Below are 12,502 nucleotides of genomic sequence, written 5' to 3' on the forward strand. Positions count from 1 at the left end.
CAGGGGTTCCCACAGCGTGTCCCCCATCCCGAGGGTCCCACAGGGGTTCCCACAGCGTGTCCCCCATCCTGCAGAGGGTCCCCGTTGCGCTCAGACCGCGGCCGTGGTTTATTGTCCCACCCGCGCTACATCCTAGGCTGGCCGGGGACCCCGGACCCCCGGGGCAGCGCCAGCCCCACAGCTGGGGCAGCCAGGGGTCCGGGGGGGCAGCCGGGGGTCCGGGGGGCAGCCGGGGGTCGTGGGGTCCAGGGCGGTGCCGCAGCCCCTCAGCTGGGGCTGACCTGGCTCGAGGACACGGAGGAGACCTCGGTGCGCTGGGCCGAGCTGGACATCTCGGAGTCGTCGCTCATGGGCCGCCCACACACTGTCTCCAGGATGCAGGCGCGGAACTGTGGGGACACGGGGCAGGGGACAGCTCAGCCCGAGGGTCCCACTGGCCCCATGTCCGGCCCTGGCACTGTCCTCACACCCCTGATGCCACGTTGGCCCCATCTCCCGTCCCTCGGTCCGTGCCAGCCCTGTTGGTGGCCCTGGACATGACCATGTGTCCCCAGGTGTCCCCATGTGTCCCCAGGTGTCCCTGGATGTCCCTTACACCCCGTGTGTTCGTGGGTGCCCCGCGTGCCCCCTGTCCGTGGTGTCACCTGTTTGTTCATGAAGCAGTAGATGATGGGGTTGTAGATGCAGGCGCTCTTGGAGAAGAAGGCAGGGACGGTGACGAGGCGCAGGTCGAGGCCGTGGTCGCGGTTGTTCACCATGTACATGGCCAGCGCCGCGTAGGGGACGTAGCACAGGCAGAAGGACCCCACCATGACCACGACCATGCGCGACACCTCCCGCTCCGCCTTCTGCGTCGTGGCCGACTCCTGCTGCTGTGCTGCCACCTGGGATGGGGACGGGGACAGGGACACCTGGGGCCTGCCCAACCCCCTGATCCCCTGCCCGACCCCCCGACCCCCTGCCTGGGCACCTGCCTGTGCTCCTGCCCACCCTTCTGATCAAGCAGCCTGTCCTTCCTCCCTCCCTCCCTTCCCTCTCTTTCTTCCCCCTCCTCCTCCCCTCCCGCCCTCCTTCCAGGCAGTTCTGCATCCCTCCCTCCGCTCCATCTCTTCCTCCCTCTCACCCCTCCCAGCCTCTCTCCACCCTCCATCCCCCTGCCCTTCTCCCGGGCACACCCAGCTCCAGTGTCCCCCATGCCCCCCGTGCCCCTGGGACTCACGGTCCGCAGGGCGCTGAGCAGCTGGGAGTAGGAGAAGATGATGAGGGAGAGGGGGACGATGAAGCAGAAGATGAAGAGGAACCAGGTGTAGTACTCGCTCTTGTACTTGGTGCCCACCGTGTACCAGTCAGGGCCGCAGGAGCACTGCAGCCCCTCAGGCAGGTACCTGCAGCACCTGCACTCAGCCTCTGCTTCGCACCAAGTGGCACCCCCTGGCACCCCATGGTACCCCCGTGGCACCCCTGCGGAACTGCCGGGTGTCTCACCACCCTCCTGGCACCCCAGGGCACTGCTGGGTGTCTCACCACTCTCCTGGTACCCCCTGGCACCCCATGGTACCCCCGTGGCACCCCTGCGGAACTGCTGGGTGTCTCACCACCCTCCTGGCACCCCAGGGCACTGCCGGGTGTCTCACCTCCCTCCTGGCACCCCCATGGCACCCCAGGGCACTGCCGGGTGTCTCACCTCCCTCCTGGCACCCCCATGGCACCCCAGGGCACTGCCGGGTGTCTCACCTCCCTCCTGGCACTCTGTAGGCCCCCCCTTGCCCCCCAAACCCCCTGTGCCCCGCAGCCCCACCTGCTCCAGCCGAAGAAGGGGGGGATGGCGACGCCGATGCCGATGGCCCAGGTGGCCGCCACGACCAGCAGCGCGTGGCGGGAGTTGAAGCGGAAGTTGCCGAAGGGTTTGCAGATGACGATGTAGCGCTCGAAGGCCAGGAAGGCCAAGGACCACCCTGTCACCAGCCCTGGGGGGACACGGCCACTGCCTTGCACCCCGCCCGTGGCCACTGGGGCCACGGGTCACCCCATGTCCCACAGCACCCCCAGGTCACGGGGTCACCCCAACTCCTACGGGCCCAGTAGAATGCGGGGTCACCCCTCCCTACAGCTCCACCAGACCCCACTGGTCACCCCAACTCCTACGGGCCCAGTAGAATGCGGGGTCACCCCTCCCTACAGCTCCACCAGACTCCACTGGACCCCACTGGTCACCCCAACTCCTACAGACCCAGTAGAATGCAGGGTCACCCCTCCCTGCAGCTCCACCGGACCCCACTGGTCACCACAACTCCTACGGCCCCACCAGACTATAGCGGTCAACTCCTACAGGTCCAGATGGTCACCCCAGGTCTTGCACCCCAGCAGCCCGTGGTGATCAACCCAACTCCCACAGCACAGGAGATCATAGTGGTCATCTCTGGCCCCAGCAGCCCCGGTGGTCACTCCATCACCTCCGGCCCCAGCAGCCCTGGTGGTCACTCCATCACCTCCAGCCCCCGGTGCCCCCGTGGTCCTCCCGTACCTCCGGTGGCCCCCGAAAAGCCCTCGAAGGCACACACGTGCTTCCCGAAGATGAAGTATCCCTGGGAGCTGGAGACAAAGACGGTGAAGACGCTGAAGATGCAGCACATGAAGCCGCTGACGGAGATGTTCACCAGGATGTAGTTGAGCGGCTGCCGCAGCTTCTTGTACTTGATGGTGACGATGAGGACGATGGCGTTCAGGGGGGTGCCCACCAGGAACACCACCCCCATGAAGATGGTCTGCAGGTAGAAGGCCCACTTGGGCGCCAGGTGGTACTGGGGCCCATCCCAGGGCCCCACCCCTGACTGGTTCTTGAACAGGTAGAAATCTTCCTCGTCCATGGCGGCGGTGGGGGGGGCGCAGCGACCGCCCCCCTGATATACCCTGCGCCCCTAAAGCCGCTTAGGGGGGATCAGGGCTCAGCTCGGCCAAACTTGGGGATTAGGGGGGGCTAAGCCGGGCTCAGCGCCTAATCGGCCCCCTGAGCCAGGCCGAGCCGATTGCCGGGGCTCGGGGGGGATTTGGGGGGGCGGAAGAGCTCCCCCCACACACCTGGGTGTGGGGAGGGTCCCCAGGGATGCCCAAGCTCAATCCTGCTCCCCCCAGCTTGCCCAGGTGTCCCCAGGTGCCCCCAGGCTTGGTCCTAGTCCCACCAGGATGTCCAGGTGTCCTCAGGTGTCCTTGGGGGTCCCCCTTGATCCTGCTCCCCTGGGATGGCCTGGCCCTGATTGCCCTAGGAAGAACTTGGGGTCCTCCCCATGAGGTCACCCCCTGCCTTCCCCAGCACCCCAGGATGTCCCCCCCACCGGTGTCACCCCCCAGTGATTGTCCCCATGTGAGGTGGGAGAGCTGGGAGGGGTTAAGGGGTGGGGGCACTGCTTGGGGAGTTGACTGAGGGGGATGTTCACCTTGGAGGGTGAAAAACTGGGGGGTGCCTGGGTGGGGGGTTGCTTTGAGGGTACCTGGGTGGGGGGGTCACTTTGGGGGTGTGCTGCTAGGGACTCAAATCCCAGATGACCCCCAGCTTCTTCCTGTCCCCCCGCCCCCTCCACCCGTGGGACCCTCGGGGGGCAGGAAGGATGAGCAGAAGCTGCTTAGGGGGGGGATTATGGGCGGTGGGGCCCCCCCGGGCTGGGGGTGCCTATAAAGGCCAGTGCAGGGATGGGGCTGTGGCACCCTGGGACCCCCAGAGAGGGAGGGGAGGTCGGGCAGGGGGCACCTCCGAGGGGGCTGTGCCTTGGGGGGGTGTGGGGAATTGGGGGTGCACACCCGGGGGGTAGCCTGGGGCACCCCTGGGGTTGTGTCCAGCTCTGGGACTGGGATGGGGACGGGGGGGACACAGGAAGGGGACAGGGATAGGGACAGGGGGGTGGTACAGAGGGGCCGTTTGGACTGTACCTCCAGCCTGTGTTGTACTGGGCTGTACTGGGTCATACTGGGCTGTACTAGGCTGTACTGGGCCATACTAGATCATACTGGGCTGTATTGTATTGGATCATACTGGACTGTACTGTATCCTCCTACTGGGTTGTACTGGGCTGTACTGAACTGGGTTGTGTCACATAGGATTGTACTGGTTTGTACTGGGCTGTACTGGGTCTGGTCATACTGTACCAGGGTGTACTGGGCTGTACTGGGCAGAACTGGGTCGTGGTGGGCTGTACTGGGCTGTGCTGGATCAGGTCAGCTCTGCTGGTGCTGTACTGGAATCCCACGGGGACGGGCACCCCCAGACGGGCACCCCAGGGCTGGTGGCCCACGGGGACGGGCACCCCACAGAGGGCCCCACATGTGTCCTCCAGTGTGTGCCCGAGGTGCCCCCACAGAGCCACGGGCGTTGGGGACACGGAGCTGAGGGGCTGGGGGGACACACGGTGGGGGTGGGGGGGCTGCGGGGGGGCTGCAGGGCCATGGGGGGGTTGGGGGCTATGGGCACAGCCAGGGCACGGGGGGGACACACCAGTGTCCACAGCAGGGACCAACAGCACCCTGGGGTCACCCCACGCCTGGCACAACTCTGGGGGACCTGGACTGACTGGGGGGGCTCTGATGGGGGGGCTGGGGCCAGGTAAGTCCTGTGAGGAGCGGCTGAGGGAGCTGGGGGGGCTCATCCTGGAGCAAAGGAGGCTCAGGGGGGACCTTCTGGCTCTGCAAGTCCCTGCCAGGAGGGGGGAGCCGGGGGGGGTCGGGCTCTGCTGCCAGGGAACAAGGGCCAGGCCAAGGGGAAACGGCCTCAGGCTGGGCCAGGGGAGGGTCAGGTTGGGGCTGAGGGGGGATTTGTTGCTGGAAAGGGTGGGGAGGCCTTGGCAGGGGCTGCCCAGGGAGGTTTGGAGTGCCCATCCCTGGAGGTGTCCCAGGAAGGCCTGGCCGTGGCACTCAGTGCTCTGGGCTGGGGGACAAGGTGGGGATGGGGCCCAGGGTGGATCCATGGGCTGGGAGGGCTTTGCCAGCCTCAGGGATTCTGGGATTCCATGAGTCTGGTGTGGTGGCCATGGAGTGTCAGGGTGGTGGCCATGGAGCGGGGAAGGCTCTCAGGGTGCCGTGGGTGGGTGCTGTGGGCACGGCAGGACGTGCTGAGCACAGAGCTCTGGGGGCTGCGGCACCACCAGCCCAGCCGAGACCCCCCAGCACCCACCGGTACCACCCCACGGACCCCACGGCACCCACCTGGACCAGTATGGCCCCTGTACCCCACACCCCTGTCCATAGCCCCGTGGCACCCAAAGAACCCCCCCAGGGCCTCCATATCCCTGCCCTTGTGCCCTCCTGGATGTGGCCCCACACGTGTCCCCACTGTCCCCGTGGCCATGTCCCCTGTGTCCCCCATCCATGAACTCCGTGTTCCCCTGGCCCTTTGCCCCCAGCCCTGTCCCCCTTGTCCCCGTGGCCATGTCCCTACTGTCCCGCTGCCACCCCATCTGTGCCCCCATGCTGCCCACAGTCCCCTCCCCGTGTCCCCCCATCCCGAGGACCCCGAGTGCCCCAAGCCCCAGTGCCCGGAGGGGACCCGGAGCCAGGGACGGGGTGGGGGACGTGGGATTCAGGGTGCCAGCACCAGGGGGATGGGCCTGCTCCCTGTCCCCTCCCCAGGAGACACTGGTGGGGTCAGACCCTTCATCACGGCCTTCACCATCATCTTCCTCTGCCCCGGCTGCAGCGGAGCCCAGACCCCGGCGGGCACCAGAAGCCCCCGCAAAGCACTCTCTGCCCCCCCAGAACCCCTGACCCGCCCCAGAACCATTCTGAACCCCCAGCCTGGACCACCCCGATCCTCCAGGAGCACATCGACACCCTGGACCTCCCCAGGCATCCTGACCCCACTTCCTGGACCACCCTGACCACCCCACCCCCAACCATCCTACACCTGCCGTGGGTTCGGGGGTCCCGGGGTGTCATCCCTTTGTGTTTCCCCCCCCATCACGTGCCCACCCAGACACCCCGGGGTATTTTTGGTGTGGGTGTGTTGGGGGTGCCCCCCCGCCGCGTGCCCCCCCGGGGTATTTTGGGTGCCGGTGCGTGGCTCTGACTCGGCGGGTTATTTTTAGGTGCTGGCGCAGGCGCCACCGCGTCACCCCCCCCACGTCACCCCCCCACGTCACCCCCTGTCACCCGCTGTCACCTCGGGGTGCACCCGCACCCCCCACACTCCCCCCGCTGGGAGCTTCCAGGGCAGGCACCGGAACTGGGGGGAACACGATACCCCCCAAATTACCCCCCCAAAAAGACCCAGATCCGGGTCACCCGAGTGTCCCCCCTGTCCCCCCCCAGGGTGCCGAGGCGTCTGGGGACACACACACACACACGAGAAATTCGGGGGGCACGGGGGTTCGGGGGTCACCCCAAAACTGACCGAGCCCTCTCCCCAGACATGTGGCACCGTGATGGGAAACTGAGGCACGGCCGGGGGGGCCACGGCTGGAGCCACCGGGGGGGCAACCAGGGAGGGGGGTCTGGGCAGGGGGCCCAAGGGGGAGTTCTGGGGGGGCTCCTGGCGGGTTTCCCCGGAGGGGGATCCTGGGGGGGTTGTGGTGTCTCAGTTGTGCTCCTGGGGCTGGGGGGAGGGTTTTTATGTGGTTTGGGGGGTCCCAAGAGGGGGGTGCTGACTTAGGGGGTCCCGAGGGGGGGGTCCTGGATGGGCCTTCTGGGGGGGACCCAAGCGGGTGAGTTTTAGGGGCATCTTTGGGGGAGGGTTTGGGGTGCATTGTGCTGACAGGGGCTGTGGTTTGGGGTGCCTGGGGTGTCGGGGTGCTGGGTATTGGGGTGTTCGGGTGCCTGGGGTGTCAGGGTATCGAGGTGCAGGGGTATTGGGGTGCTAGGTGTTGGAGTATTGGGGTGCAGGGTATTGGGGTGCAGGGGTATCAGGGTGGGGGGGTATTGGGATGGCCAGCTGGCAAGGTATTGAGGTGCCAGGGTAGTGGGTGCTCGGGGTATTGGGGTGCACAGAGTGCTGCCTGTCAGGGTCCCCGGGGGGCTGGGATTTTGGGGTGCTGGGCTGTTGGGCTGTCAAGGTACAGGTGTGCCTGGATGATGGGCTGTTGGGGTTCCTGGCCTATGAATTGTGGCAGTTTTGTGGTGTTGGGGTTTCAGGGTTTGGGATTTTGGGGGGTGCTCGGATTTTGCACTTTGGGGGTGCTGGGATTTTAGGGTGCCAGGGTTTGGGGTCACACCAGTTCAGGGGGTTGTGGGTGCAGGGATTTTGGGGTGGCAGAGTTTCAGTGGTCTCTGGATGCCAGGATTTGGGGTACTGGTATTTCAGTGTAGGGGGGTTGGAGTGCTTGGGGGCCGAGGTTTGGGAGTGCTGAGGTTTGGGGGTGCTGAAGTTTGGGGTGCCAGTGTTTCAGCTTGCAAAGTTTGAGGGTGCCAATATCTGAGTGGGGGACAGGGGGTTTGAGGTGTCAGATTTTGGGAGTTTGTGGCACTGGGCTTTTGGGGCTTTTGGGAGTTTTGGTGTGTCATTTACTGGTGTCTGGGGGGTTGTGGGAGCCAGTGTTTTGTGGGTGCCTGTGTTTGGGGCTTTGGGGGTGCCAGGGTTTGGGGCTTTTGGGGTTTGGAGGATTTTGGAGGTGCCTGTGTTTGTGGGTGTCAGTGTTTGAGGTCAGTGTTTGGGACTGTCATGGTCTGGGGGTTTGTGGGTGCTGGCGTTTGTGGGTGTCAGTATTTGGGGTGACACTATTTGGGATGCTGGTGTTTGGGATTACTGAGGCTTTGGGGTTTCAGGGTGTCGGTGTCTGAGGGTTTGTGGGTGCAGGCGTTTCCGAGGTGCCGGTGCTTGAGGCTGTCAGGGTTTCTGGTTGCCTGTGTTTCGGGGTATTGAGATTTTGGGTGTGTCGGGGGTTTAGGGGTTTGTCGATGTTTCAAAAGTGCCGGGATTTGGGGGTCTCGGGGGTGCCGGGGTTTGTGGGTGCCGGGCCCCGGGAGTGCCCAAGTCCGGGGGTCCGAGGTTTGGGAGGCGCTGGGGTCCGGGGGTTTGGGGGGTGTCGGAGTGCGGGGGTCCATGGTTTTGGGGGAGCCGAAGTCCGGGGGTTTTGGGGGTGCCCGTGTCTGGGGGTCGGGGTGTGAGGCCAGAGCTATAAATAGCGGCGCCCGAGGCCCCCCCACCCCCCGGCCGGTCGGTCGGTCGGTCCCTCCCGGTCGGTCGGTCCCTCCCCGGGACGGGGCGGGACGGGCCAGGGCAGCGCTTAAAGCCGCCGCCGCCCCCGGCCCCGCCACTCTCCGCCGCCGCCCCCGGCCCGAGAACCCTCCGGGAACGCATCGGACCCCGCCGCGATCGGCACCGGGAACTCACCGGGAACCGCTGCTCTGCCTCGGGAACACTCCGGGAACCCACCGGGAACCCACCGGGAACTGGCCCCAGGAACCCACCGGACCCCGCCGGGATCCGCTGCTCCGCTCCGGGAACTCATCGGGAACCGACCTCGGGAATCAGGTGGACCCTCCACCCCCCGGGACCCGCCGCTACCTCGAGGAACCCACCGGGAACCCACCGGACCACCCCCCCCAACCCCTTAGGGATCCGCTGCTCCCCTCTGGGAGCCGAGAACCGACCCCACCACCGGGAACTTGCACCGGGACAGACTCAGGACAGCAGCCCCTGGCACCGGGTCCCTGACTCTGGGAGTCGGGACCCCCACTGGGGACACCGGCATCGAGCCGCGACCCCCCCCGGGACACCGGGACTGAGCCGACGCCGTGCCCAGGCACCCGCACTGATCCCGGGATCCGGGAGCACCCCCTGGGCACCGGGACTGACTGAGGACACGGTCCCCCGGCGTCGGGAACTGGGACCCCACCCAGGACACTGACACCCACCCGTGATCCAGGACACCGGGACTGACCCAGGACACCGTCCCCCAGCACCGGGACCCCATTGCAGGCACTGGCACCCCCCCGGGGCCCCCACCAGGGACACCGGCTCTGAGCCAGGACACCATCCTCCAGCACCAGCTTTGCCACCGGGACCCAGGACCCCCACCCCGGGCACCCACGTTGTCCCAGGACACCAACACTGATTTGGGACCCCCACCCACGATATCAGGACCTCTTCAGGGTACTGGGACTGACCCAGAACCCCCACCTGGGCACGGGGATTGACTTGGGACCCCTGCCCAGGCATCAGCAGTGACCTGGGACCCCACCCGGGACCCCACACCCACCCAAGGACCCCAACCCAGCCACGAGGAGTGATCCGGGACTCCCCAACACGCCCATTCGGGAACCTCCCCACCACCACCCAGGAAACCCCTCACCCACTGAGGACCCCCCCAGCCCCACCAGGATGAACTCGTTCGACGCGGCGCCGGGCGAGGACCCCGAGGAGCTCCCGGCCACCGAGAAGGACCTCGCGGAGGACGCGCCCTGGAAGAAGATCCAGCAGAACACGTTCACACGCTGGTGCAACGAGCACCTCAAGTGTGTGCAGAAGCGCATCGTGGACCTGCAGCGCGACCTGAGCGACGGGCTGCGCCTCATCGCCCTGCTCGAGGTGCTCAGCCAGAAGAAGATGGGGCGCAAGCACCACCCGCGCCCCAACTTCCGCCAGATGAAGCTGGAGAATGTCTCGGTGGCCCTCGAGTTCCTGGAGCGGGAGCACATCAAACTGGTGTCCATCGGTGGGTGTGCGAGGGGCGAGAGGAGGGTGTGCTGGGGGTGGGGGAGGAGTGGGAACGGGGGTGGGTGTGCCAGGGCAGGGGAGATGGAGTGGTGAGGATGGGGCTGGGGACTGAGGATGGGGCTGGGGACGGCTGTGCGAGGGTGGCCGTGATGGGCAAGTGAGGATGGGGCTGAGTGTGCAAGGGCGGGCGTGGTGGAGGAGCTGGAATGGAGGGTGAGTGTGCAAGGGCAGGAGCAGTGGCAGAGGAGGGGCACAGGGTGACTGTGAGGGCGGTGCCAGAGGAGTGAGGATGGGGCTGGGGATGAGTGTGCAGAGAGCAAGGCCAATGGACAGATGAGAATGAGGAATGAGCGTGCAAGGGAGGTGGAGGGATGGGAATGGAGGGTGAGCGTGCAAAGGCAGCGTGAGCCACAAGTGAGGATGGGGCTGAGTGTGCAAGATTGGAGGGGGGATGAGTGTGTGAGGGGAGGTGATGGATGAGTGTGAGTAAGATGAGAGTGCAAGGATTGGGGGGTGGAGAAGTGGGAGTGAGGGATGAGTGTGCAAGGGAAGAGATGGACAAGTGAGGATGGGCCTTTGGGGGACTGTGCAAGAGTGAGGGTGACGGATGAATGGAAATGGGGGTGAGTGTGCAAGGGTGACAGAGGAGTGGGAATGGAAGATGGATTTGCAGAGTGGGGCCGACAGGCAGATGAGAATGGGGGCTGAGTGTGCGGGGGGGGTGACAGAGGAGCAGGGACTGGACGAGTGTGCAAGGGCAGTGGGGGTGGAGTGGGGCTGAGTGTGCAAGGCGGGGGACAGTGGACAGGTGGGGCTGGGGATGAGTGTGCAAGGGCTGAGTGTGCAAGGGCCGTGCAGTCCGTGGGCCTGAGCCCGTGTGAGGGGCCGTGCAGGGCCGGGGGGGTCGGGCCCTCGTGCGAGGGGCTGTGCGGGGGGTGGGTGCTGAGCTCACGCTTGGCTCGGGCCGTGCACGCTGAGCTCACACGGAGGGGCCGCACCGACCCCCGCACACTCGCTCCCCCCTGGTGGGGCCCCAGCGCCCACCTCCACCCGACAGCTGCAGGGTGACCGCCCCCCCCCGCGGGCACGGGGGGTTTGCAGCCCCCCCGCACATGCACTGGTGCACCCCACCTTTGCACAGCCGGACACGGGGGGTGAGGGACCCCCCGTTCTGTCACCTCCCCCTCCCCACGCGTGTCTTTGCCCCCTCCCGTGAACCCCCACCCCCCCACATGTGACACCAGGGTTTGGGGTCCCCCAGGTGTTGCCCCCCGGAAGCCGCCGGCGGTGTGGGGGGGGGTTGTCCCGCCCCGCCCTCACATCTGCAGCCCATTTCCTCCCCAAAAGGCGATCGCTCGTGGGGGGGGAGGGAAGAGGGCGGGGGAGGGTCCGCTCTGCAGGGCGGTGGGGGAGGCGCCGGGATGTCTGGGGCCCCCCTTCTCCCCCAAACGCCCCCAGCCTCAGTTTCCCTATCCCGGCATTCCATGGCTCAGGACCCCTCCCGGGGTGCTCACTCGGGGACCCTCCCGGGTGCTGCCAGGGTTGTGCCCCCACCAGGCACTGCCTCGTGGGCTATTGGGGTCCCCCCTGCAGGTTGTGAGGTGCTTGGGGTGGGCGGGGGGCAGTGCCGTGAGGAGTTGGGGTGTCCCCAGGCCCATAATTGGGACCCTTCCTGTGTCCTGGGGTGTCCCCAGGCAGGTGTTGGGGTGCAGGGCCCCCCCGGCAGTGCCATGGGTTGTCAGGTTGTCAGGGGTCCCTGTGGCAGTGCTGTAGGGTTTTGGGGTGCGCCCAGGCGGGTCCCGGGGTGCCCCGAGGGGGAACAGTCTCAGGGGTGTTGGGGTGCAGCCCCCCCGTTCCCCCCCGCAGGCAGCCAGGCCATGGTGGGCGGGACCCCGAAGCTGACCCCGGGGGCTCGGGGCTGTCGGGGTGCAGGGACCCCCCCGGGGGTGCCCCGCAGGATGTTGGGGTGTTCCGGGGGGTGCTGTGGGGTGTCGGGGTGCCCCGGGGGGAGTCCCGCGGGACCTCGGGTGCAGCCCCCGCATTTCCCCCCCGCAGACAGCAAAGCGATCGTGGACGGGAACCTGAAGCTGATCCTGGGGCTGATCTGGACCCTCATCCTGCACTATTCCATCTCGATGCCCATGTGGGAGGAGGAGGACGAGGGGGACGAAGGCCGCCGCCAGACCCCCAAGCAGCGGCTGCTGGGCTGGATCCAGAACAAGGTGCCGCAGCTGCCCATCACCAACTTCAACCGCGACTGGCGCGACGGGAAAGCGCTGGGAGCACTGGTGGACAACTGCGCCCCGGGTGAGGAGGGGGGGGCTGGGGGAGCTGGGGCCGGGGGGGCACGGTGGGAGTGGGGGGGGGACAACTGTGCCCTCGGGGACGGGGGAATGGGGGTAGGAGGGGATGGGGGCAGGGGAAGGGAGAGGGGGCAACTGCCCCTCCAGCAGCTGGTGTGGGGTACGGGGGGCACGGGGGGGTAAGAGCCCCCCAGTCCGTGCTGGCTCAGGGGGCACTGGTGGAGACGATGGGAGGCACTGGATGCAAAAGGGAGGGGGTGTGGGACGGGGGGCGGGACAGGGGTGCCTCGCTGACCCTCCTCCCCCTCAGGCCTGTGCCCGGACTGGGAGAAGTGGGACCCCAACGAGCCGGTGCAGAACGCCCGGGAGGCCATGCAGCAGGCGGACGACTGGCTGGGGGTCCCCCAGGTACGGGGCACGGGGGGCACTGGGGGTCCCCCAGGTGTGGGGCGTGGGAGGGGGGCACAAGGGGCACTGGGGGTGCAGGGGCATTTCAAGGGGTGGCCCTTGGGGATCCACAGGGTCCCTGGGTATATGGGATACCCCTGGGCACCTGTGGGGA

At 67.0% G+C, this 12,502-nt stretch overlaps 2 protein-coding genes across 3 annotated transcripts in view; one reads left to right on the top strand and one right to left on the bottom strand.

Annotated features, from left to right (window-relative positions):
* Window positions 1-235: 235 nt before the first annotated feature.
* OPN1SW (opsin 1, short wave sensitive) lies at window positions 236-2,868 on the bottom strand. Its single transcript, XM_051773979.1, has 5 exons — window positions 2,525-2,868; window positions 1,799-1,967; window positions 1,220-1,385; window positions 645-884; window positions 236-389 (listed from the first exon to the last, which is right to left on the bottom strand). The coding sequence occupies exons 1-5, from the start codon at window positions 2,865-2,867 to the stop codon at window positions 267-269; spliced, it is 1,041 nt and encodes a 346-aa protein (XP_051629939.1). The 5' UTR covers window position 2,868; the 3' UTR covers window positions 236-266.
* A 5,376-nt stretch (window positions 2,869-8,244) lies between these two features.
* Window positions 8,245-12,502, top strand: part of FLNC (filamin C) — a 30,248-nt gene continuing 25,990 nt past the window's right edge. For both annotated transcript variants that reach the window (XM_051773973.1, XM_051773974.1), the window contains exons 1-3: window positions 8,245-9,635; window positions 11,693-11,944; window positions 12,251-12,348. In XM_051773973.1, coding sequence (XP_051629933.1) covers window positions 9,302-9,635; window positions 11,693-11,944; window positions 12,251-12,348 — 684 coding nt within the window. In that variant the 5' untranslated portion in view covers window positions 8,245-9,301. The remainder of the gene's footprint in view (window positions 9,636-11,692; window positions 11,945-12,250; window positions 12,349-12,502) is intronic.

The sequence above is a fragment of the Manacus candei genome, unplaced genomic scaffold (genome assembly GCF_025592945.1).
Source record: "Manacus candei isolate 608988 ecotype Guabito, Panama unplaced genomic scaffold, ASM2559294v1 h1tg000182l, whole genome shotgun sequence".
Taxonomy (NCBI): domain Eukaryota; kingdom Metazoa; phylum Chordata; class Aves; order Passeriformes; family Pipridae; genus Manacus; species Manacus candei.

Excerpts from the sequence above, each read along its gene's own strand:
- OPN1SW (XM_051773979.1), bottom strand. The coding sequence starts at position 2,867 with ATGGACGAGGAAGATTTCTACCTGTTCAAGAACCAGTCAGGGGTGGGG. Across the intron at positions 885-1,219 it reads TGCTCAGCGCCCTGCGGACC|GTGGCAGCACAGCAGCAGGA; the intron begins GTGAGTCCCAGG and ends TCCCCATCCCAG. Across the intron at positions 390-644 it reads ACTGCTTCATGAACAAACAG|TTCCGCGCCTGCATCCTGGA; the intron begins GTGACACCACGG and ends GTGTCCCCACAG.